This window comes from Moschus berezovskii, chromosome 11 (assembly GCF_049115385.1).
Source record: "Moschus berezovskii isolate FMDL1 chromosome 11, NW_MosBer_1.0, whole genome shotgun sequence".
NCBI lineage: Eukaryota > Metazoa > Chordata > Mammalia > Artiodactyla > Moschidae > Moschus > Moschus berezovskii.
Window position 1 is genome coordinate 42,252,106 of NC_142470.1, and position 22,920 is coordinate 42,275,025.

Here is a 22,920-nt window from a genome sequence, read left to right on the forward strand (position 1 = left end):
TTAAAAACTCTTTGATAATTAAAAGAAAGGTCTTGTACATTGAGAAAGAACTGAAAATTAGCAGAGGAAAAAGAAAACACTTTAGTCCAATAGATGTGATAAAAATAATACATTGTTTCAAGATCAGAGGGGGAAAAAAATCAAAGTATAAAAAAATCAAAGATGGAGAAAAACAATCATCTTTCCATTTAAAAACCTGTTATCTTGCTCACGTTCCTTAGATCCTTGCTATGAACAGTCTGGTCTGCAGTCCAATAGCAGCAGGGAGCTTATTAAAAATGCAGATTCTCAGGCCCCATCCCTCTGAGAATCTCCACGCAAAAACGGATTCCCAGATAACTGGAAGGCACATGAAAGTTTAAGAAATACTGCTTTGAAGAAGCAAAGGAATCTTCAATTCCATAGTACTTTCCATTTCCCAGTTTTTTAGATGGTAGACTTTTGTTACTATTTACACTTCAGTTTAACCTCCAAATGTGTACATTGTTAAATTTCCAGATTCAGGGGAATGTTATACATACTATATTGCATGAAGATTAAAAATCAGGAAACTGTCTTCCATTTAGAAACCTAAATGATTATGCTACTTCTCACCATCATTCCAACCTAGCAATGTTTCCAAGAATTTGGTGCATCACAGTATCACCTTTAAAAAGTGCAATGCCTTTTTTTTAAAGATTTTTTTTTCATGTGGACCATTTTTAAAGTCTTTTATTGAATTTGTTATCATATTGTTTCTGTTTTATGTTTTGGTTTGTTGGTCACAAGGCATGTGGGATCTTAGCACCCCAACCAGGGATTAAGCCCACACCCTCTGAATTGGAAGATGAAGTCTTAACCACTGGATCACCAGAGAAATCCCACAATATCACCTTTAAACACCAATTTTCAAAACCCAGATGCAGGCTGGCCCAGGTCTGCTTTGTCAAGGGCAGATAAGGAAGGAATGATTGTCTGAATTCACTCAGCATAAGAAGGTAAACAGGACACTGCAAGCCAACACAACTTTCTTTCTCTGCAACAAAAGGTACCTTCTCCTTGAATGACCAACGTAACGAGTTCAACCCTTCATTTTATTTTGGTTTGGAAATTAGCTTTGGTTCCTGAAGCCAGTACTGATGTACATTTTTCTTCCTGTCTCTAGTAATCAACAATCCAACCCTGGGAGAGTATTTCCACCATTTCTCTTGACGTTGGTAATGGGAGCAATGGATGGGGGAATGCACGTTCTGTGATGCTACCAGAAGACTGACCTTCTCATTCTCAGAGGTCAATACCTACCACTAAGAACATTAGGACAGCCCTGAAATTCCATATGCTGTGAGAGTCAACCTATGTGGCATGTGATCCATGTTTGGTACAAATGTAAAATATAGCATTAGAGCCCTGGAGATTAACTGAATTCTAATGCCACATTTCTGTGGTTTCTTACAGAATTTTTTTTCCCAAAGGCTCTGAGCATCTACCCCTTAATTAAACCTAATTTGGTTTCCACATAGAGTGTTATGGAGCATATTCACTTCACGAGACATGGAAGCTTGATATACATCATCTTTACCTTTCAACTACAGCCTTATGAAGATGTTTCCATGTGGGAACATTCAAAACTGATTTATGGTGCTATTGCAACAACTAATCTTCCAGTATAAATGTATCACGTAAGAACAACCTCACTGAAATGTATAAATTCCATATATACTTAAAAATATTATTGTCTGTAATGTAATATAGCGGAATGTTTCGAAGCCTATATAACCTTGCATGCAGAAGCAGTTTTTCAGGCATTAATACTTAAATGGGTCATAGACACCACATCTGTCATTCTGTCCCGAAGTCTATGAGGCAAAGCCAAGACTATGCTGGCCTATTGATTTTTCTAGCATTTGCTTTAATTTACTTAACCATTGAGAAATCCATCAGTACATAAAGGGCAACTGTCCATTACTGCCTCATTTGCAGACATTCCTTCCCCTCGTTTTTGGTAAATATTTCCCTTAAATTGCTATGTGTTTACAGTGTAAAAACGAATTAGGGAAGTGCTCACACCTGTTTCTGTTCAGTAACTGCTGCACTGAGGTATACGTAACGTGCTTAAAGATAGAATAAATATCTAGACATTATTACATCTGTGTGCAAAGGGTGGTAAATTAGATCCTAATTACATTAACAGGGATTCTGCCTCCCAGCTTAAATTTTACATGAGCACTCTGCAAAAATCCAAAAGCTCTGCTGTGGTTTCTTTATGAGCTGGTGATTACAGCTACTTCCTATGCGGTCACTAAATATTCTGTTTACAAATAAATGAAGAAGCTTTGAGCCAACTTGCCAGGGTAATAATCTATTTTTTTCCCTCTCCCTCCCTCTTCGCAACAAACCCTCGCCACATATGCATGGCAACAATCAGGAGCCCTGGCTTCATCTAATTACTCCATCACATAATTTCACAAATTGCCTTGTCACTGGGGAGCCAAGTGCAAAACACGCTCACAGTGGGATTTCAGGCAACAGCTTTCATTTACTACTCGTTCCTTGTTAAATTAAACACAAAAACACCAGTTGTGTGAAAGAAGTCAAAAAGAATGCCTGCAAATGAGCCAGACAAGTATATCTTCTATTTACCATTTTGCCAAATACATCGTTGGCAACAGGCATTGTAAACAGGAGGCTCCTCTTGGCTGGCCCCCTCCTATTTCTATCTAGTCGTTACAATAGACCAGAACCAAAAGGTCAAGAGCAAACAGGCTTCTCCAGAAAAAGCTTCATCCTGTATCAACAGGAAACCTGGGTATATGGTGAAAAAAAAAAAAAAAAATGTGATAGACTCAAGCCCTTCTATTCTTTACCTGCTCTACTCTATGAAATGCCTGGTCATGATCCTCACATGAGAAAGTGTATCTGTATTAGATGAATGATGGTAAGCCTTTTGAAAGTATAAACGGTATCCCCTATTTTCATTCTGGTTAGAAAGAAGGAACTTGATTCCAGTAATCTTTAAAAGTTCACCAATGGAAAGATCATCAATCAAGTTCATACAGTATTAGATGTTTTCCTTTTAAGTATTAATGCCTTGCATGTTTCTGAAACACATCAAGATAAACACTCACCCATCTTACTACAGATGTGGCTGGAAGGAAAAGTGTGTACGGTGGGTGACGTGACTAGAGGGAGTGAACCTGAGGTTACACCCCTGGAAGCTGACATTTTTATGTCAACAACTAAACACAGTCACTGGTAATTAAAGGTATTTCTCTGCAGCTCAGGAGCCGGCAGGGTCAGGTACCGTTTTACATCACAAACCAGTCCTTTATGCATGTAGATTTGCCAGCATTATCTGCACAGGGAGAAGGAGACATTAGCAGCAGCTGTCTCTCTGCTTTTACACTGAAAATTCTATTCATACAGACAGGTGGAGTAATTTAAAAGCCAATGTGGTGCAATTTGGATGTGACTAATGTCACTGCCTACTAAAATGCCACCATTACCACTGTTTATGGAAACATTACTAAAATTACATTTTATTCATAAGAATTTTAGGATTCTGGTTATTACTAGCTTTAAAATGATCAGACCTCAGTGTCATACCCCAGAGCGGTGGCTTAATTCTCCAGGGTTTAGCAGCCTTTTTTGCTGAGAAACGACAGTTGGATTGTAGTTTCAAGAGTAATCGGGGCTGCATAAGCAGTTTCCTCTATCTCCATAAAGCAAATTAAAGACATAGCTCTTTGGCATCCTGAACATGTGACAGGCAAAAAAAAGAAAAAAAGAAAAAAAAAATCTTCAAGGAGCTAAATTCTGTGTTCAAAGGTTTACCGAGGATTTGCAGGAAGAAAGATTTCTCACTTCCAAATCACTATCACTCACTGTTAGTCACAGACAGGGCTAGAGAGTTACCTACTTCCATAAGGAAGAAAGGACAGTTATATAAAGTCTAAAATTCTAACAATGTATAAATGATTACAATTACATAAAGTATCAATAGCTGCAGCTATGCCTTTTCTAAGCACAGATATATCTGGAAAAAAGAACCCAGATGGGAGAGGACCATTCTTGACACTCAGTTACCAATAACCACCAGGTTGTACTATGAAGTTTTATGCCAAACATTCTGGCTCATATTTTTATTTAAAAAATACTAATCAGCTAGCTCATGAAATGAGATTATTATTATTATAACTATGAACTCCCAACGATGTGATCTGATTTGCTCTGTTTGGGAGGAAATATGATTTTAAAAAAAGCACATTCAAGATAGGAGATCCTAGATCCCCAGCTCTGCCAGTTCCTAGCTTTTGACCTTGAGAAAATTCATTAACTTCTCTCACCTTCATTTTTGTCATCCTGCCTACTTTATAGGATTAAGAGTACAGTGTATATGAAAAGATTAAATTACAAAGTACCACTGGGACTTCCCTGGCAGTCCAGTGGTTAAGACTCCATGCTTCCAATGCAAGGGGCACAGATTTCATCCCTGGTCGGGGAACTGGGATATCACATGGCCCATGGTGGGGCCAAAATTTTTTTTAAAAAATAAAGATAATCGGAGGTTCCCAGTGGCCGAATTGTAAAGAATCTGCCTGCCAATACAGGAGACACGAGTTTGATCCTTGATCCAGGAAGATCCCACATGCTGCGGAGCAGCTAAGCCCGTGTACCACAACTATTGAGCCTGCGCTGGGAGCCCCAACAAGAGAAGTCACCACAATGAGAAGCCTGCACAGGGCAACTAGAGAGTCGCCCCCACCCACTGCAACTAGACAAAAACCCCTGCAGCAACAAAGACCCAGCACCGCCAAAACTAAATAATCAGTTAAAACTTATTTTTAATTTAATCAGTTTTAAAAAAAACATAAAGCACCACAGAAACACAAATTATAATTTTATTTAACCTTTTGATCATTTTCCTTTAGCTGTTAACAAGACAGAATGATCCAATGTCAAAACAGCCAAGCAATCAATAGATTGTTGTTTAAAAATTCGGTAACAAGTAAAAAACAAGTAACATTATGCAGGCAGGAGACAATTTCATTTCTGTTCAAGAATGACATCAAGTCATTTCTGTGGAGTTCCTCCTCCAAGAAGTTTGAAAACTGACTTTTCTTTAAATAAGAGATAGGAATTATTCTTAAACTTCTATAAACTGCAATAGAAATTTTTTCCACTCATCGATCTTTCTTAGGATGAGCATTCCTATTAACCGACTACATCTTGTGGCCTCTGGATGTCCCAAGAACTTCCTAGGACACTGAATTCTTAGAGGTCATTCCTGTTATGGGAGAGTGCTCTGAGGGGCTGCTAGCAACAAAATTAATGTGAAAACAGACAAACACTGATGGCAGAATATTAGGAACTAAAAAGCAAAGATACCTACAAGGTTTAGTTCATATATATGTTGCCTCATTTTTTTTCTGGAGCGATAATACCAGAAGGATATTCAAATACAACCAAGTTATTTAAATCAAACCAAAGGTCTCTATTTCCCAATATTTTGAATAATCCATTATAAACCAAGTAACTTATGTCTCATTTGAATATGAACCAACTTAAGGTGTTCGCATTTATAACATTGAGTTATGTGAGGTCTATCTTTTCTTTGGAGTGTCCGAAGATAGGGCAATACTTCTTGTATTGGGAGACACATTTCCTGGGCTATCAGTTGCTGAGTGAAGGCATTTTGCAATAGCAAGAAAACACAAAAAGTAAAAGGTTTTCGAAATGTTAGACAATTTCCTGGCGTAAAGGTTTTAGCTGCTCCTTTGCTCTTGGAGGCTGTCTATAGGCCCACCAAGAAATGGATGCCTTATCTGAATGTCTGTGGGCTCTCTCCTGCTCCTACACACTGAGCCGAGTATCCAATCCATTGAGAAAAGCCACCTTTACCAGGCTCAGTACTTGCAAATGGAAGGACCCGCAGTATTGAAACATGAGCACGCTTGTCTATAGCAGTCATTTTGATGTGACTCTGCACAATCACTATTGTTACTACCTTGGAACTTTAATAAAATGATTTTTGCTGTCTCATGTCATTTAGTAATCATAGCTCAGGTAAGCTTGGCCCATAACCCAGAGAATTTTGTGACCACTGCAAATGTGGTCTCCAGTCATTGCTTACCCGCTGGCATTGGATTCCATCAGCAGAAACAGAAAAATGAGAGCCTTGAACATAGCTATTTAGAGGATTAAAACAAGTAAAACGGACCAGGTGTCCACTAGTGCTGGTACGGATGGCAGGGGTGCAGAGAGATTTGTCTGACAGAAAAATGCCCAAGCACATAGGGACACATATGTACACAGAGTCATAATCACACTTCAATAAGAAAGACTGAGGTGTGCAGAGGATGCTTCAAGTTAAGTGAAATCTCCTAAATTCCATGACATAGAGATTTACTTCAACTGGCAAACAACCAACCAGTCAGACCAACCCAAAACACTGGAATCCTTTCTAAAACAAAACCATTGGATTTTCTCTCCATCAAACCTCCATTCTTTAAACCAAAGTACTTTCACTAGGAATCTTAAACACTGAGAAAGTTAAAAGCCACGTTTATATTACATAAAATTCCTAAGGGCTAGATTGAGTTAGTTTAGCGAATATACTCACACATACGTATGTACCGCTCCAATTTTAACTCGAAAGATAAATTGAGGAGGAGCAGTTGCACATTCATTGACTGAGTTTGGTATTTTGCCTTCAAAGATATATCATCACCAGGAGGAATCGGAAGACATGATATTGATATATGTGTTGAAGTATAAATGGTCAGCCAGTGTTCCAACAGTTATATGCATCAGCAAACGTCAACTTAAGTTGTGCTTGTATGAGCACTTCCATTTTGAACCTAATCCTTTATTTAATCAACCCAATTAAGAGTATATCAGAAAACCAAATTACAGCATATTTTAACTTAGTCTTGGAAACAAATGAAAATTTTAGAATAATCTGACAAATTGCCATCCAGATACTACAAAAGTCCCTCACATAAGGTACCACATAAAGGCCTCAATCATCTGTAAAATAAATAAACCATTTGAGCACAAAAATCTCAATTGCACCCTGAATTTCACAGAGCCCCAGTCAGAGTTCATCTACATAGGGGTCCTATGTACCTGGATAAATGAGCAGTTTTCAAGTTGGACTTTTGTTTTCCCTTTTGATTGTTTTTCCCCATCCCTCTTCATCAACGGACTGGACTGTAATTCCCCCAGGTCAGAGGTGCATAACTAGGATGGGGAAGAAAGGCTGGGGCAGAGGCAAGGAGGTGTGCAAGAGACTGGGAGGGAGCTCTGCCAGGTCACTAATGGCCTCTGGGGCAGCAACTTGGAGAACAGGCTGATGCTTCGCCTTTGATCTTCTAATTCACAATGATCATTAGTATTAACTCCGATTCTTCTGGGTGAAGAATTCCAGCTGTAGCCTTTTCAGTTTACCTGACCTAAGAAAATTCATCACCCATCCCATTAGGATTTCAATAACCAGCTAAGAAAAAGAAAAAAGCAGTTGCCCCAGAATCTAGAAACCACTCATCTCATTATTAAAATGGAGCTTATATGATGTATACTGCAGAAGAATGAGGACATTCCAACATTACCTCCAAGTAATTAAATAATCTATACTCCCATTTTCCTCCTGAGACAAATGATTCCCAATTGGGAAAAAAATATTTAGGATCCTAGCTAACCAAAGTTGAAATATAAAATCTCCAAAGTAGCAGAGATCTTTTAAATGGAAGATGGATTTGTCATCCAAGCCTGTGTTAGTTTCAGCAAAGCCAAGCTCTGACCATCATCATGACTAAAGCCTGGAAAGGTGAATGGTAACCACATAAAAGAAAAAAGTAAGAACTGTGAAGATGTTCTTATGAATTTCAGAAAGCTCATTTTTGATATGGGACACAGGCATCTGAAAGGAGAACAAAAATCTCACTTCTCAGTACTAGTATGCAAGTATAAGGTATCTGTAGATACCACATAATGAAAAAAAAAAAAAGGATAAAATTTAGCTGCCATCCTCACAAGCCACCCTCCTTGGCTTAGGCACAGGAACACAGAGGACTTGGTTTGGACTGTCCTCCCCAAATACTTTGCACTAACATTTCAGACAAAAGTTCAAGAACACAGCCTTCCTGCCTCACTACCTTCTTAGGGCTAATGGTAGCTGAAGGGTGCTAACTGGTAAGGCGCAATAAGAATATTCACTGTTAAAACTGGCAAAGAATAGAGGTGAGGGATAGGAAAAGAAATAGAAATGGGGGGAAAGGAGCAAGTTCCATCTGCTACCTAACTATGTACCTCCTTGTAGGCACGTCTCTCTGCCTTTTGACCTTCCACTCACCTTGATCAACAAAATGCGTTATGGGATACCAATGAGAAGTACTTTTTCATTGTAACAATAATTCATAATGTTTATAGAGCAATTCTTCCAAAATTGCAAGCAGAGATATGACACTAAGATGGCTCCACCAGATCTTGTTACCAAAAGCAAAACCAATGAAACAACATCTGTCTCTTCTAGAGCATTCAATTCCCAATTCAATTCCATTTACTCCATCCTTAGAGTGGCAGACCCGCAGGGCACTTTTCATCTAATAGTGTTTCTATGGCAACGCAATTCTCAACCTGGAAGATTCTACAACTCCTCACTTTGGCTTTATCCACACTGAGAGGAAAGTCTTATAAATCAGAAACCGAGACATAAATTTTGCTACAGCAAAAAAAAAAAAAAAAAAATTCAGGCTAAAAGTTGAAAGAAAGAAAACAAACTCAAAGAGCAAAATGTGTATGTAACTTAGAAACGAAGTTTGTCTCTATAGTACCCAATGGAATCCTCAAGATCAGTGAAAGGATGGGGAATCCAAGAGAATGTGAATGGAAGTCAAATATGTCACCCCCTGTCTGATTTCTTCACAGGTATGCATTTTGACAATTTCCACTTTCCCTAACTCTCAGGATTCCTAGGGCACACAATAGCTCCATAACAGGAAAATATGTCACTGCATATTTTAAATAAATAAGAATCATATTAACTGTTTTTCTACTTAGATTTTATTTAAGATTGCAGTATTTTAGGTGTGTGTGTGTGTGTGTGTGTGTGCAACATGCTAGGGTAGAAAAACAGACAAAAAACCCTTGATTTTTTTTTTTTTTAACCAGAAACATTTATTCCTTCTCCTCATTTTTACTAGCCCTTAGGCATGTATCTTTGTAATGCTATGTAGCAAGATAACCAGTAATATGCAAAACACATCCAGCTAAACATTATGACATAGTAGGTTATATTTACAGTTGGAATAATACCCTTAAGGAAGGAAACATATCTTGATGTGGTATATGCCCCTGAACTGATCGTGACTATATGGTGACTCACAGCCAAATATTAAGTACTTTCTAATTGTTTGCAGTGATTTGTCTTCAGGCAAATGCAAGCATTTCTATAATACATACTTTCATTTTCTTTTGAATTCTCTCTCATTATCTAAATAATGTTAGTTACTCTTTTCAATTCCAGGCAATATTTTTCTTTTTTTTTAGGAGACCTCTAGTTATCAAAACTGGCTAACTGGAAATTCACATCACTGAAATTTCCTTTTACCTTATCAGCACCAAAGTTAAAACCTGTTTCCTTTTTCTTTTATTGTCTTCATAATACACAAGTATGTCCAGTTTAGCTTGCTAGAGACTGTGAGTCCAAGAATGAAGCTTTAGTTCTCTCCTTGGAGTAGTAAAATGTGTTACTGATTAAATCTACCTGCAGCCAACTACAGAAAGGCACATTTTTCTTATGCAGCTGGGGTGCAAATCCAGAAAGTTTTTTTTTTTTTTTTTTTTTTAATTCAGGGCTTTTCTACTCCCCTAACAAACAAATGCTGAAAGCCCTTTCAAAGGCAGATTTTTTAAAAAACTGAATACACTCAATGAAAAGATTGACCCATTTATTTAAAAAAGAAAAAAAAAAAAAACCCAGTAATTTGCTTTCCAAAAGGTGTGTGAGGTTTTATAATATGCTTTTTGGTATTTAAAAGATAAGTTTTTACAATTTGCTAATAAACTGCGATTGCTATTGTTTTAATTAGCCAGAGTTTCGATTGCTCTTTTATATTTAGCAAGACTTCAGAAAGAATCTCCTGGTTAAGTTGCATTAATCATACAGAAGAATGTGATCCTCTAAAATTTGTACAGTCTTTCAATTGAATTGTGCCTCCCTAAAAAACTTCCAGAATCTGAAATAAATTTGGTAAAGAATTAACACCAAGATAACAGTAGTTACTTACATTTGGACAAATAATAATAAAACTCTCTCTATAGGTTTTTTCATAGCATTTATTATAATCAGCTCTTGACTATAAATGTTACCTAAACAGTTTGTGCATTCCTTCAAGTACAAGGAGACAAGGAGAAGGCTATTCCTTGTAACTGGAGATCTATCTACTTTAGCAATTGGAGAAGAGGAATGGAGGGGGATCTTTCTCATTGGGCTAAGAAAGAGGGAGAAAATGTAAACATATCTTCTCAGTTTTCTTTTTTAGATGATATTATGAGAGTTTTTACTTTTTAGAGACCATTATCATTACCAATATTTTGTATGAGTAGATGGCAGTGGAGAGGGGAAGGAGGGTAGAAATGTCCAATGGAAACCAGGAGACAATGTCTATAAGCATTCCTAGAATGCCAGGGAGGCTACAACAAATGGGTTTCCCTCTTCGGGGTAGTGGTACAGGCCAGCACCAACCCCCAGCCTGAAGGAAATTAGCTGGACCTCCACAAAATCAGACAGTTCATTAATAATTTCTATTGCAACTGCCCCAATAATATATGGACCACAGAGAGCATTGCAATGTAGGTAAAGCCACGCTGGCTATTTAAAAAGTGGTTTTTTGTTTTGTTTTGTTTTTTAATAACATAGCTCTTGGCAAGGTTCTTCACAAGAATACAACCTAGAAAACCAGGAAATCTGGTGGATGAATAAAAGAATTCGCTTCTGTCTCTCCTGATTCTGTCTGAACCAATATTTGATTATATTTTATTCAGGGGCATCTCAGCTTCAAGGGAAGCCAAAATTCCTTTGCAGACTGAAACAGAGGCTATCTTTTTTTTCTGTTAGTATCGGAAATAGAAAGAGTTTGGCTGTGACTTCAGGATCAACCTGATTTTGTCCTCTCTCCCCACTCATCCAGAGGCTAGTCGGTTAGCTCTAGTGGTGAAACATCAGCATGGCTGCATCAGCACTTTTGCCCAATTGTCACTTCTTATCTCTTGCTGACTTTAAATGCCAGACTATTTTTCATGCTATGCCCTCTAGACCCTAAGTCGTTCCCTCCCTGCTTTGGTGGTGGTCAATAATCCTCAACAGCAAACTTTCAAAAGGCAGATCTCAAACCATCCACATAAATGCAACAAGTGTCAGGCAAGTAATGGCACCCAAATCAGGTTTTAGGTCAACCTAATATGATGTTCACTGGAAGGATTGATGCTAAAGCTGAAGCTCCAATACTTTGGCCACCTCATGCGAAGAGTTGACTCACTGGAAAAGACTTTGATGCTGGGAGGGATTGGGGGCAGGAGGAGAATGGGATGACAGAGAATGAGATGCTGGATGGCATCACCGACTAGATGGAGGTGAGTCTGAGTGAACTCCGGAAGTTGGTGATGGACAGGGAGGCCTGGTGTGCTGGGGTTCATGGGGTCGCAAAGAGTCGGACACGACTGAGCGACTGAACTGAACTGAACTGAATACAATGTTAAAATCAGCTAAACCATTGACATCTTCAACTCACTACCGGCATTATTCTCAAAGCTGATTCCAAAACTGTCAGCATAGTCTAGTTACTGTTTGGAATCATACAGGGAAGAAGAAAAGGACAGAAACTATTTTTTAGTTAGTCCTGCTGCTCTAAGTTTTTATTTTATTTAGGGATGCTGAAAAATTGGAATTTATAGCCTCGAGTGTTATTGAAGGCACATTCTCTATCCAGAGGTGCTGAACCAGCATGGCCTCCCACATCCCATGTTTGTCTCCCTATTTCAGTATAAGTCACTGAGGAACGTGGGTTTGAAAGTGGGCAAGGACGTGACGGTCAACAGGTCTGGACACATTAGTGACAATGGAGAATTAACTTTGATACTGAAGAAAAACAAATGACTTTAAGAAAGGTAAACTAATCTAAAAATAGTAACAAAAGGTCTGCTCCTAATATTAAAAAAAAAAAAAGATTTTTACCATTCATTCATTTTAGGCTACTCTGTACTATGACTTGCCTAAATTCACCCTTTGTACTATTGAAAATCTCCCATGTCAACAACTTTTTGATTTTCAATATATTACTTTATCCGTAAATTTTCATGTCATCTTCTTCCTTAGATGTCCTTAAATAAGTATGCACTTCCAAAAATATCCACCAAAATATTATGATTATAAGTGTTTTCAACATGAAATCCATTCAGAACAATAACCAAACAAAACAAACCCCTCAATAGCATAAAGCCCCAAATCTCCAGTTTCTCACATCTCCAGGAGAATTCCTGCAGTGAAAACAGCAATACTCACACAGACAATATAAACTGTTAACTCGGCTTGAAAAGTCACAAGGGACTACACAGGAAGGGCTGACTCTATATTGCTGTTTTCCTTTACAGTTCTGAATACAGGGACAACTTTCACTGTGCAGCTCTGACTCGGATGAACATTTTGTAATGGCAGCCAGTACATTCAAACCACTTAAAAGCAAATTATGTGAGCATCCTGCCATTGCAACAAGATTTAAATTTCTGCAGACCAGTCACCATAAAGGTCCACTGTAAAGCACTGGAAGAAATTAGTCCTTCTCTTTGGGGTTTGTCTGACTTTGTTCTTAGTGGGATCTGGTTCCTGGTACTTAAGAGTCACGCTGAGAAAAGCAACATCATTAACATACATACTTCAAATTACAAGTGCTCATGATCTCCTAAATCTTATAACTTACAAAAGTGAGCAAAATTGAAATAGCAAACTTCAAATAAAACTCCTCATTTGGGGTATGCATCTAGGAAACAAGTGCTAACACTTTTGTAAGAACTGTGGGTACACAGTGATTTATGAAATATTCCAAGTCCAGAGGGATCATTCTTCCCCATTTTTTTTCTATCAAAACTGGTTCATTGTCCATATTTAGTTTACATATGTCATTTAGAATCCACTTACTGTTAGATGCTGGAACAGCCACGCCCTCATGATATTTGTGGCTACTTTGGGAAAGATGCCACGCTTTTTGTGACGCTTTTTGTCCTTATCTGGATCATCATCGTCACCTGTGCTGGGGGAAGCTACACTGTTGTCCAAGCCATCACCTGCAAACATAGTGAATCAAATTTTGACTGATGCTACCTTGACATGCTTTATTCAAATAGAATGCCTTTGGATATAAACAAAACCAAAAGAGCAATATCAGTGATTCATAGTTTATTTTGGTACTGTTTTCTTTTTTTTATCAAGACAGAAAGAACAAGGCCTAGGCTCAAAAGTAGTCAGGTCTAAGGAACTTCTTCCAAGGAACAGTGGGAAAGGTTAAAGGGAATGGAAGGGAATACCCAATCTCCTTAGTCGCTTTGTTGCTATGATAACTGTTCACATGTGGGTAGTGGAGACATGCTAAGTGTAACTTCTACTGGGGAGTTAAATATGGTGGAAGCCATGAGGAGAGGTGCTGTCCCTGCCTGAGTATCCAAATCCCACATAAAGTCATTGATGCCAACTTGTGAGAAGATGCATTTAAGATATCAGCTATTTCCGCAAGTGATCTATCTTAAGAATGAAGTAGGCCATGGAAATGTAGGTAATCCATCATATAAGCAGTTTGACATAGGAATGCTTCAAATAGAATATAATTTTTCTTGTCATAGAAAGAGAGCCTCAAGTATAGTAAGGGAAAAACTCTTGAAGTCGTTTTATTGGAAAACAATGACTATTGAAATCAACTAAGTGATGTTAAATTAACAGTCCATTGGGACTGTATTCCTCTAATAATCCAGGCAGTTTCTGAAATTTCTTCTAGATTTAAATTTTTCTCACTGAAAAGTCACCTGCTTACATAATCCTGCACACTGGATCCTATTTTTCCATTGATTTTTGTCACAACATTTAAGTTGTTTCTTCTAGATAATTTTTGGAGTCTGTGACACAAAATCAAAAATGTAGTGTTCCTTTTAAAATGGCATATTGAATAAGAAAAAAAAAAAAGGTGCAATTTCAGCCTACATACCACCACTGTCTAAAATATAAGGCAAAAGGTACAAATGGAAAGTAAACACTTGAAGTTTAGGCACAAAAGTTAAAAAGGAAAACAACAGTGGACTGAAGTTACTACCCTAAAAAAAAGTAGCTTAGCTTTTGTCAGACTAGTGCCCCAGCTTTCTCAGTGGAAGCTACTGGCTTTTAGAGGGGGACAGGTTGATCTCGACCCAGAAAGAAGAGCTAGAGAGACAAGGCTTAGCAACAAGCTAACACACTCCCTGTGTTCACCCATCCACATGGCCCAATGAACTCTGGCAAATCGATTCAGGGAAACTAGCCTCAAATTCCTTCATACTGCTTCATGAATTTCTGTATTCTTAGCTTCTTTTATCTAAATTCTACACACAAAAAGAATTCCTTATTTTTTAAAAAAATTCTACTGAAGTATAGTTGATTTACAATGCTGCGTTTAATTTCTGCTATACAGCAAAGGGACTCAGTTATACCTATATATATTATTTTTCATGTTTTTTTTTCATGTTTTTTTCCATATCGTTTATCACAGGATATTAAAGAATTCCCTATTTTGATTTAAGCTATTTCAGTTGAATCTAAAGTAGTTAGCCTGTCATTAATTCATTGCTCTTAACAGAGCTCCCTCAGGAAACTCTCCCCATCCCTCCAGAAAAGAAAACTGTCCCCCAAATTACCTTGACTGAGTTGACGTTTAAAAACTTTGTTGGGTGAGTAACAGACTGATTTTAACATTTCTGCTAGGATTACAGCATATGCCACAAATATAAAACTTTTCTGTTGAATTTGTATCAATTTATTGTTGTTTAGTCGCCCTGTCGTGTCTGACTCTCTGTGACCCCACAGACTGCAGCATGCCAGGCCTCCCTGTCCCTCACCATCTTAGAAGTTTCCCCAAGTTCAAACATTTTAACTGATTTTATCAATTTAAAATCCATAATTTAATTTTATTCAAAGTTTTATTGACAAAAATCATATATATTCTGTGAAAAGTCCACAGAACTGTAGCTGTCTTCTCAGTGAAAAAGATCATAAAGACCCACAATGCCCAAGCCTTCATGGTAGAAATGAAGAAAGAACTTGTGAACCTTCTGGGTGACTCGCCCAAGGGGGATGGGCTGGTGGTCCAGGCAGGGCCAGGCACCCACATCCCTAAACCACCGCTCCTGCCACCTCACAGGATCCTTTATTTGCATAACCAAGTGTTTTATAAGGAGTCCCCTTGGAGTTGCCTAATAAATTCTTTGAAAGTCCAATATTTAAAGAGGCTCTTTATTCAGAGAAGCAATTCACCATATAAAATAACAATTCATTAAAGAAACATGAGAAAAGAAAACAACTCAACAGCATTTAAAATTTCAATGGGCTAATCCACTTTCAATATGCAAAAGATAACCAAGGAAAAGAAACATATTACTAGATCATCGATTAAAAAGCTTCTAACCTAAGGACACAGTTTTTCATCACCTCGCCACAACTGTTTTCCACCTTAAAAAAAAAAATAGCCTTTCTATCTCAAAACCCCTTCAGATTAATTTAACAGGCAATGCCTAGTGCCTGCCTCGAAGAGAATTCATTGATAATTTATGGAAATATCTACTATAATCCAGAGGAGATGACTTTTTTCCAGCTTTGTGCATCAATAGATAATCAAGGCCTTAAAGCAGCCTTAGCTTCCCATTACCTCAGGCAAAAGAATTCCTGAAAGCGTGCCTTAAGGGCACCTGAATTATATACTCCATTAGGAGAGGAAGGCTTTCTGCATTCCATGGGTAACACTCACCAGAACCTTTCCTGTTTATTTCTGCTGTATGAAAGCAGAAGCATTAGGAACAGAATTTTTTAAGTGAAGACTTATGTAGATACAATGGAGAAACCTTTCAAGCAAGAGCCAGATCACCCCCTTCAGTCCCTGGCAGTGACCTCTCTCGAATAAAAGGTTTCTATTACATCATTAGCTCAAGCCAAAAACAGCCTTGGCTTAATGCTCAGTTTGTTCTTCCTACTGTTTTTAGGCAAATACAGCTACTTTACTCCCATCTGGGAGGGAAATTACACTGCTGGGTTGTAATCTAAGACAAGATTTTCATTGGAAGCAAATGCTTTCAATCCAGTGTAAATACTGGTGCATGTTCAGAAAAGCCTAAAACAATAAACCCCGCTCCTTCCTGACACAAGTTAGGGAAATGGAGAGGACTGGGAAGGAGGAGAGCATACTAAAACAGATGATTCTCAAAGCAAACGCTTTCATAGATCTTAATAAATTGTTTAACCTCTTCCACTTTCTAAAACTGGAAAATTGATCTCGGAACGTCTCCACCTCAGAGGAAAGTCTCAATGGTCAATTGTACCTTGCACATTTCCATCCACACTGCAATTTGATACAGTCACTTCTCTGCGGTCTCTGGAGGATTTATTTCCTTTTTTTATTTTTAAGATCACTAAACAAACTTGGAGGACCGCCGGCCGACCACACGGCAGCAGGCAGCAGCTCTGAACCACATTTGTAAAATGTCAGCAGTGACTTCATTCCCGGAGCTGACTTCTCCTGCCGCCAAATGAAGGCAAACTGAAAAGGTGGAAATAATCATAAAAATGATGCTAGTCCATAAACAAGCTTACAGCCTCATTAGGATAGCAGTAGGCTCCACTGGGTGATTTATGCTCGTTTTGCTGATGCTATGAGGAAATGCCATAGGGCGACTTTAGCCAATTGCTAATGGGTTCTGACAGCTTCTTAGCAACTAGTGCAAGCAACGTTGTGGCGTTTGCTAGTGACAGAAACCGAAAATGTCATATTATCTGCCCATGTGTCATGAAGTCCGTGTGGCAATTAACTAGCAGGCCAGTGACTGAGGGGCCAGAGGCTCCTGAAAATGGCCTTTGGCGATGCAGAGGCAGCCCGTGGGCGCTGAGCCGCACACGCACATTCTAATGCAGAAAGCCACTTCCCGGCGACTTCCCTGGCTCTGATGAGACCGGGCCACTCCAATCCCCCCTCGCCCCCTCACTGAAGTGCCACTCTGGGCTCCTCTCTCTTTGGGCACTGGCTCCGGCGCTATCAGAAGACTCCACCGCCATCTGCTTTGATCTGATCGTCTGCGTGGCTCCTTAATTGGCACTACCTGGTCCTGTGCTTTTCGGATGCTGGATTCAAAGGTGCCAGCTCCTTTTCCTGCTCGCTCACAAATGAGTCTAAAAGGATTTCAGATCACTGAAGCAGACTCCTGGCCTGTCAGATGGCTGGGAGCAGAGGAACTCTGGGTTGGCCACAAAACACTGCTTAAAAAACACCAAGCTTCTAACAAGCTGGGGAGGAATCCTGGCCGCACTTTTCAGGTTGCGAGCTCTCAAAACCATGCACTATATGTCAAACTGTCAAACCTTTCAGCGTGGGCCATTTGCCCTTTCAAATAATATTTAAGAATTGTTTTTACAAAATTTTATAGGCCATGGTCTAGTGAAAGAGGCCAACCAACAAAGAAAGGAATTTGTACTACAATTCGTCTACGGACAATTTCTTGTGAGACCTGGGCCCGTCCCAGCGGAGCAAGGCAGGTGACCTGTGACAGCTCCCAGGCTGTCAGAGAGCTCAGATTTCAAACACGCTCAACTCAAACATCCCTGGTTGCCTATTTAAGCATGCCCAGGCATTTAGACTGTGCTATCTCGTGCCTTTCAAGGCAGGATAAAGCAGCATTTATCGTATTCAGACCATTCAATGGGTCAGACTGACCGTGTCAGCAGGGGCTCTTTCCTTGGCAGGTCAAAGCCTGACTCCCATTTTTCTTCCCCTCCTAACTCCCTCTCTACCTCCAGGACTGCCAGTACCCCAAACCTATTCTGAGGGAGGCAAAAACAAAACACCCAAAGGCGCCTGATATTTACATCACAAGGGCTGGGCACTTCCCGTGGCAGTGAGCCAGCAGGTAGAAATAAAGTGGGTTGTCAGTCAGAGGGTTCTTTATGTCAGAGGCAAAACTCCTAATTAGAGAGATGAACTTTCAACTGCCAGGGCAAAAGAACGTGTAAGGTTGTGGACCCTCTTGTTTTGCTAGAAACCAAGCTGGAAACCACCCCTGCTTCAAAACCATTTCACTGACAACTCTGTATTGAGACTCCATCTTTTCAGGCCACATTCTCTCCTTACCATTTACTTTTCTCCTCCTTGAGTGTTTAGAGTCTTTGTCCCCAGAATGTACCTAGACTCAAAATTCAAGGTCAATGATAACCACTATCTTTCAATACTGAGTTAATTCTATTGTGCCTTGAAAGTTGTGTGAAAGATCAGTTCAAAGCTTGCCTAGGACTGTACAGGTCATGTTGAGAGGTGGTTAAATTTTAGGGTTTCCTGGTTTCAAGGTTAAATATTAGGGGTTTCTGTGTTTTCTCTTGTCTGTTTTCTCATGTAGCACATCTTCATGAAAGAATATGGCATTCAACTCTTAAATGGGGTGCAGATATACTCCGGTCTTGCTAGTGGCCACTGGTGCAGACACCCCTACGCTGTGGGGAGGTCAGGTTTCCTTTGTAGTCGGGCTATCTGGGTGTGCCAGATTGATAGGAAAAATGTAAAACCTACCCCAAACCCACTTCTCCAGATCCTGGTGTGTCTACTTAGCCAGAAGTCAGAGAGGATAATGTTTCTGTGTTATGTTAAGAGGATAAATGGCAAGAATTATAGACAAGCCTTTCTCAGGAACCAGCTAGAATACTTCAGAGGCTTTATGGAGGTGTTTTGTCTTCATTTAGAATGTGTATTAGCTACCAGAATGATTTTTCTAAAACACGTTTCTGATCGTATAACCCTGGCACTTAAAATCCTTCTGTGGCTTCCCTTTGCCTTCAGGATAAAGGTCACACTTTTTAGCCTGGCATAGAAGGCTCTATGATCTCTCTCTGGGGTGTTTTTCCAGCCTGTCTTCCACCAGATCCCCACAGGCACTGCGCTGGCCACCCTACCTCCAGCGCAGTCCTGAGTCTACCTGAGCTTCTCAGGATCCATTGTACACAAGGCTCTCCTACATCCTTCCTGTGCTAGTCCCATGCTAGTCCCTTTCCCTGTAGCGTCCTTCCTGGCAAACTCCTTGGTGACCTTTTAGATTCGACTCAACCACCATCTCCTCTAAGGAGTCTTTGCTGGACTCTCGTAATCTTTACTATTCCTCCACTCCAGTTCTGAGTGATTTTTCTTCTCCCCACATTCCTCTACCCAAACATACATCATACTCTACTAGGTCTTTTGATTTCCATATATGTTCCCTCAGTGTGACCACAGAATATGTGACAACAGGGACCTGGTCATACTCCTCACTAAAATTCTCTAATCCCAGAGCCACCCCAATATATAGGGCACAGCCTTGTCAATTGCTTATTAAATGAACGCGTGAATGCACTTTTTTTCACTGCATGGAGAAAATCATAGTTTCAATTTCCCGCTGTTACAATTTTGTTTGAAACACACCTAAATGAAATTCTTGAAAAATATTCACCAATGAAATATAAGAAGACATTTAAAAATGCATTCTCCAAAGCTGGGAAATTTCCTTAGCATTTTTAAGCAATCTTGGACAAGAGATGAACTAAGAGTTGAAGTATCGGACTTCTTTATAATGTTTACTGTAGCCCTTGAGAAATACATCTCTTCTCCCTGCAATTACAACTTAAAACTATTTACTTAACTAAAATGCTTGCTGTTTTCTTCATTTTTCCTGAGTTCAATATCAAAAAATAAAGCAAGAGTTATTTGCTTCCTTCTGCATTTTCCCCTCAGTGAATTAATTATATCACCTCCCTTCCACCACCCTTGACAAATCTCCGAGTTTAACCCTAGCAAAGAATCTCAACTGTCCCCAAGCAGACAATTTGATCTTGAGCTCAGACTCACACTTCATAGCTATGGTGCACACACAAAACTGTGGTTTTCCCTTGACTTAGCCAAATCATGTATCAGTCCTTCCCACAGTACTCCTCCACACCTGCCTTAGGAATTCTTCAGCAACAGGTATCCAGGGACATTAATATCTGATACTGTTACAAATTGACATGTCACAGTATCCTTGGAGACATCAGAAAGGTTTTTGCAAGATAAATGAAAACATAAGACACCCTCATAAGCCTTCTTCGGCATTTTCAAAAGAAATTGAGTGAACTTCTTATATCTCCAAATCTACAGCCAGTAGACACATATAATAGTCTAAATCCGATGGTTAACTTCTACATTTAACTTTGATTAGGGTTCTGTTAACTCAGCTTCTCTTTTGTATATCTTCTCATCCTTAGGTGTTGAAGGTTTCCTTGTTCTTAGTTCAAAGGGATTCTCAGTTGATCAAAGAAAAATAACAAAGGAAAGCAGACTCTCATATATTTTTATTTAACCACCACAGCTTTCCTGAAATTGTTGAGGTAGTTCCTTTGGAAACCAAGATGAGGTGTTGTTGGTACCTGCCCAACAACAGGCAGTACTGAGTCCTAGAAGGGACTTTGCAAATGCCCAGTGGGACAGATACATCAATGGCACTGATCAAAAAGTTGGTGGAAAGGGGAGCAGAGGAGACGATTAAGAGATCAAGAAGAGCAAACTTTAAGTAAACATATTCTTGGCACTTATAAAAAGAAATATCTAGCTATGCTTTCTAAGGTTGGCTTCACAGAAATTCACTATGAGGCTTTTCCTTTCTAGTTGAATTTAGGCTTGTTAAACTATGACAAATATTTATTAATAGTTAACCGCTGTGGAATGAGCTCAGTCTCACTCTGCCCTTTAGTGGACTCCTGATATCACAGAAACCCCAGGGAAGAGATGGAGAAGGTGAGCCTGGAAGCAGGAGCTATCTCTAGGAACCTACTGTCTCCTTTTTTAAAGAGTAAATGTAGCACTGAAAAATGAGCTCTGGATATACGTCCATCTTTTGCACAAGCTGTCACTCTTATCATTCATTCATTTAACAAAAATGTACTGAATTCCTACTATGTCCCAAACATGAATGCCAACCCCTAGAGATACAAATGGTGAAACCAGAAAGGGTCCTTGTTTCGATGTGCTTTCCAGTTAGATGGCACAGATATTAAACAAAATAGTCACAGCAATAAGTGTACAACTGCACTCCATCAGAAAGAAATATAAATCCATGAGTGTGTGAAACAAAGAACATTGACTTAGGTGGGAGCGATCTGGAGCAGAAAACTGAAGGTAAGAGAAAAGTCAGCTCGGTAGTTGGCAGCCTAAAACAGCAGAGGGAAGGGAAATATTGCAGGATGGAATTGCATGTACAGAGGCCCTGCCTGTCTGGGGAAGGCATGAAGCAACCACAGTACCAGGACCTGGGAAAGCAAGAGGAGGTGAAGCTGCAGAGGAAAGAGGAGCAAAACCACAGAGGCCCTTGGGGGCAGTGGTCAGGATTTGGGTGTTCATCCCCAGGCTTCTAAGAGTTGTGACCTATGAAGGTATTTCTGTGGGGTCATCAGTATCTTCATCGCATGCTCTGATATTACATAAATTTTACCACATAAAAACTCATCCTCCAGCGTCTCTTTCTGCTTCAACCTAAGAAATCTCTCCATTCCAAACCAAGATTGGAGAATGAGGGGACAATGGGAAAACAAAGAATCTACTCAGGTGGACCCCTATTTAGGCACCCATTACATTCTGGAGTTAATCTGTAAGCAGGTCTCTTGGACATCAGGACATATTTTCCCACAGAAGCAAGTTATGATTGGTGATACTTTCCAAGTCGAGTTCATCAAAAGCCAAAGTAATTCAATAAGTGAATGAAGTTCCACCTGACATGTGAGCCCCGGGGACAGGAAGTCAGAAGGTGCAAAAATAAGGAGGATGAGTTTCTTCTCATATTTCTGTGCATAGAGCCAGCCTAGGAAAATACTAAAATATAAGTAATTGGCTTTAGTACCTCTTTTTTTTTTGTATCTCTCCTTTGTTACATCGTTTCCCTCTCCTGGAATTTCCAAGTATCCCAATGCCTTATAGAAGCACCTGTGACTATGGTCACATCACTGGACCAATTCTCTTCCTGTTATGAAATCCCACTCGTCACCTCCTGCCAATCACTACCCAGCTTTTCAGTCTAGGTGACCTGAGGCAGACTTCAGATAGCCGGCAAACTGAAAGAATTAATTCAGACTAGGAATGAATTACTGATGCCTTTCTCACCTTTCCAGAAGTGTTGGAATTTTTAAAAGAGTTGTTAAAGTAAATTAACTTTTAATGGCAGGATTTCATGAAGAGATATAAAGTTAAAAATAAATATATATGGTTTGTGTATTTTAATCAATGGATGCCAATCTTTCAAAAAAGCCCAGTGTCACTTTCCTAACTGATGGTTACAACCCACAACCCCCACCCCCTGACCCCAATCCCCGGCCTCTATTTGGGAAGTCAAGTGCTTCTTACAGAAACTATGATGGTACTAAATGGGTCCTGTAGATGTAAAGCATGGAAAACGGGAGTAAAAGATCCAGGTTGGACATTTGTGTGTGTGTGTGGTGTGTGTATTTCACTCATAATTTGGGTATTTATTACTCAGAGATTGCCAGCCTATTGAAATACATTTGGAATAACTTCTTTCCCATTAATCACACATTCCATTAAGCTTCTATCTTCATTGTCAACTCAAATAATGCATAAAACATAACTGAGTGAAAGCTAAAGAAGGAAATTTACTAAATAA

The 22,920-nt window shown here is 39.3% G+C and overlaps 1 protein-coding gene across 5 annotated transcripts in view; it reads right to left on the reverse strand.

The window, feature by feature from the left end:
* MEIS1 (Meis homeobox 1) overlaps positions 1-22,920 on the reverse strand; it is a 148,438-nt gene that overhangs the window by 51,591 nt on the left and 73,927 nt on the right. For all 5 annotated transcript variants that reach the window (XM_088841293.1, XM_055400802.2, XM_055400801.2 and 2 more), the window contains one exon: positions 13,172-13,317. In XM_088841293.1, coding sequence (XP_088697419.1) covers positions 13,172-13,317 — 146 coding nt within the window. The remainder of the gene's footprint in view (positions 1-13,171; positions 13,318-22,920) is intronic.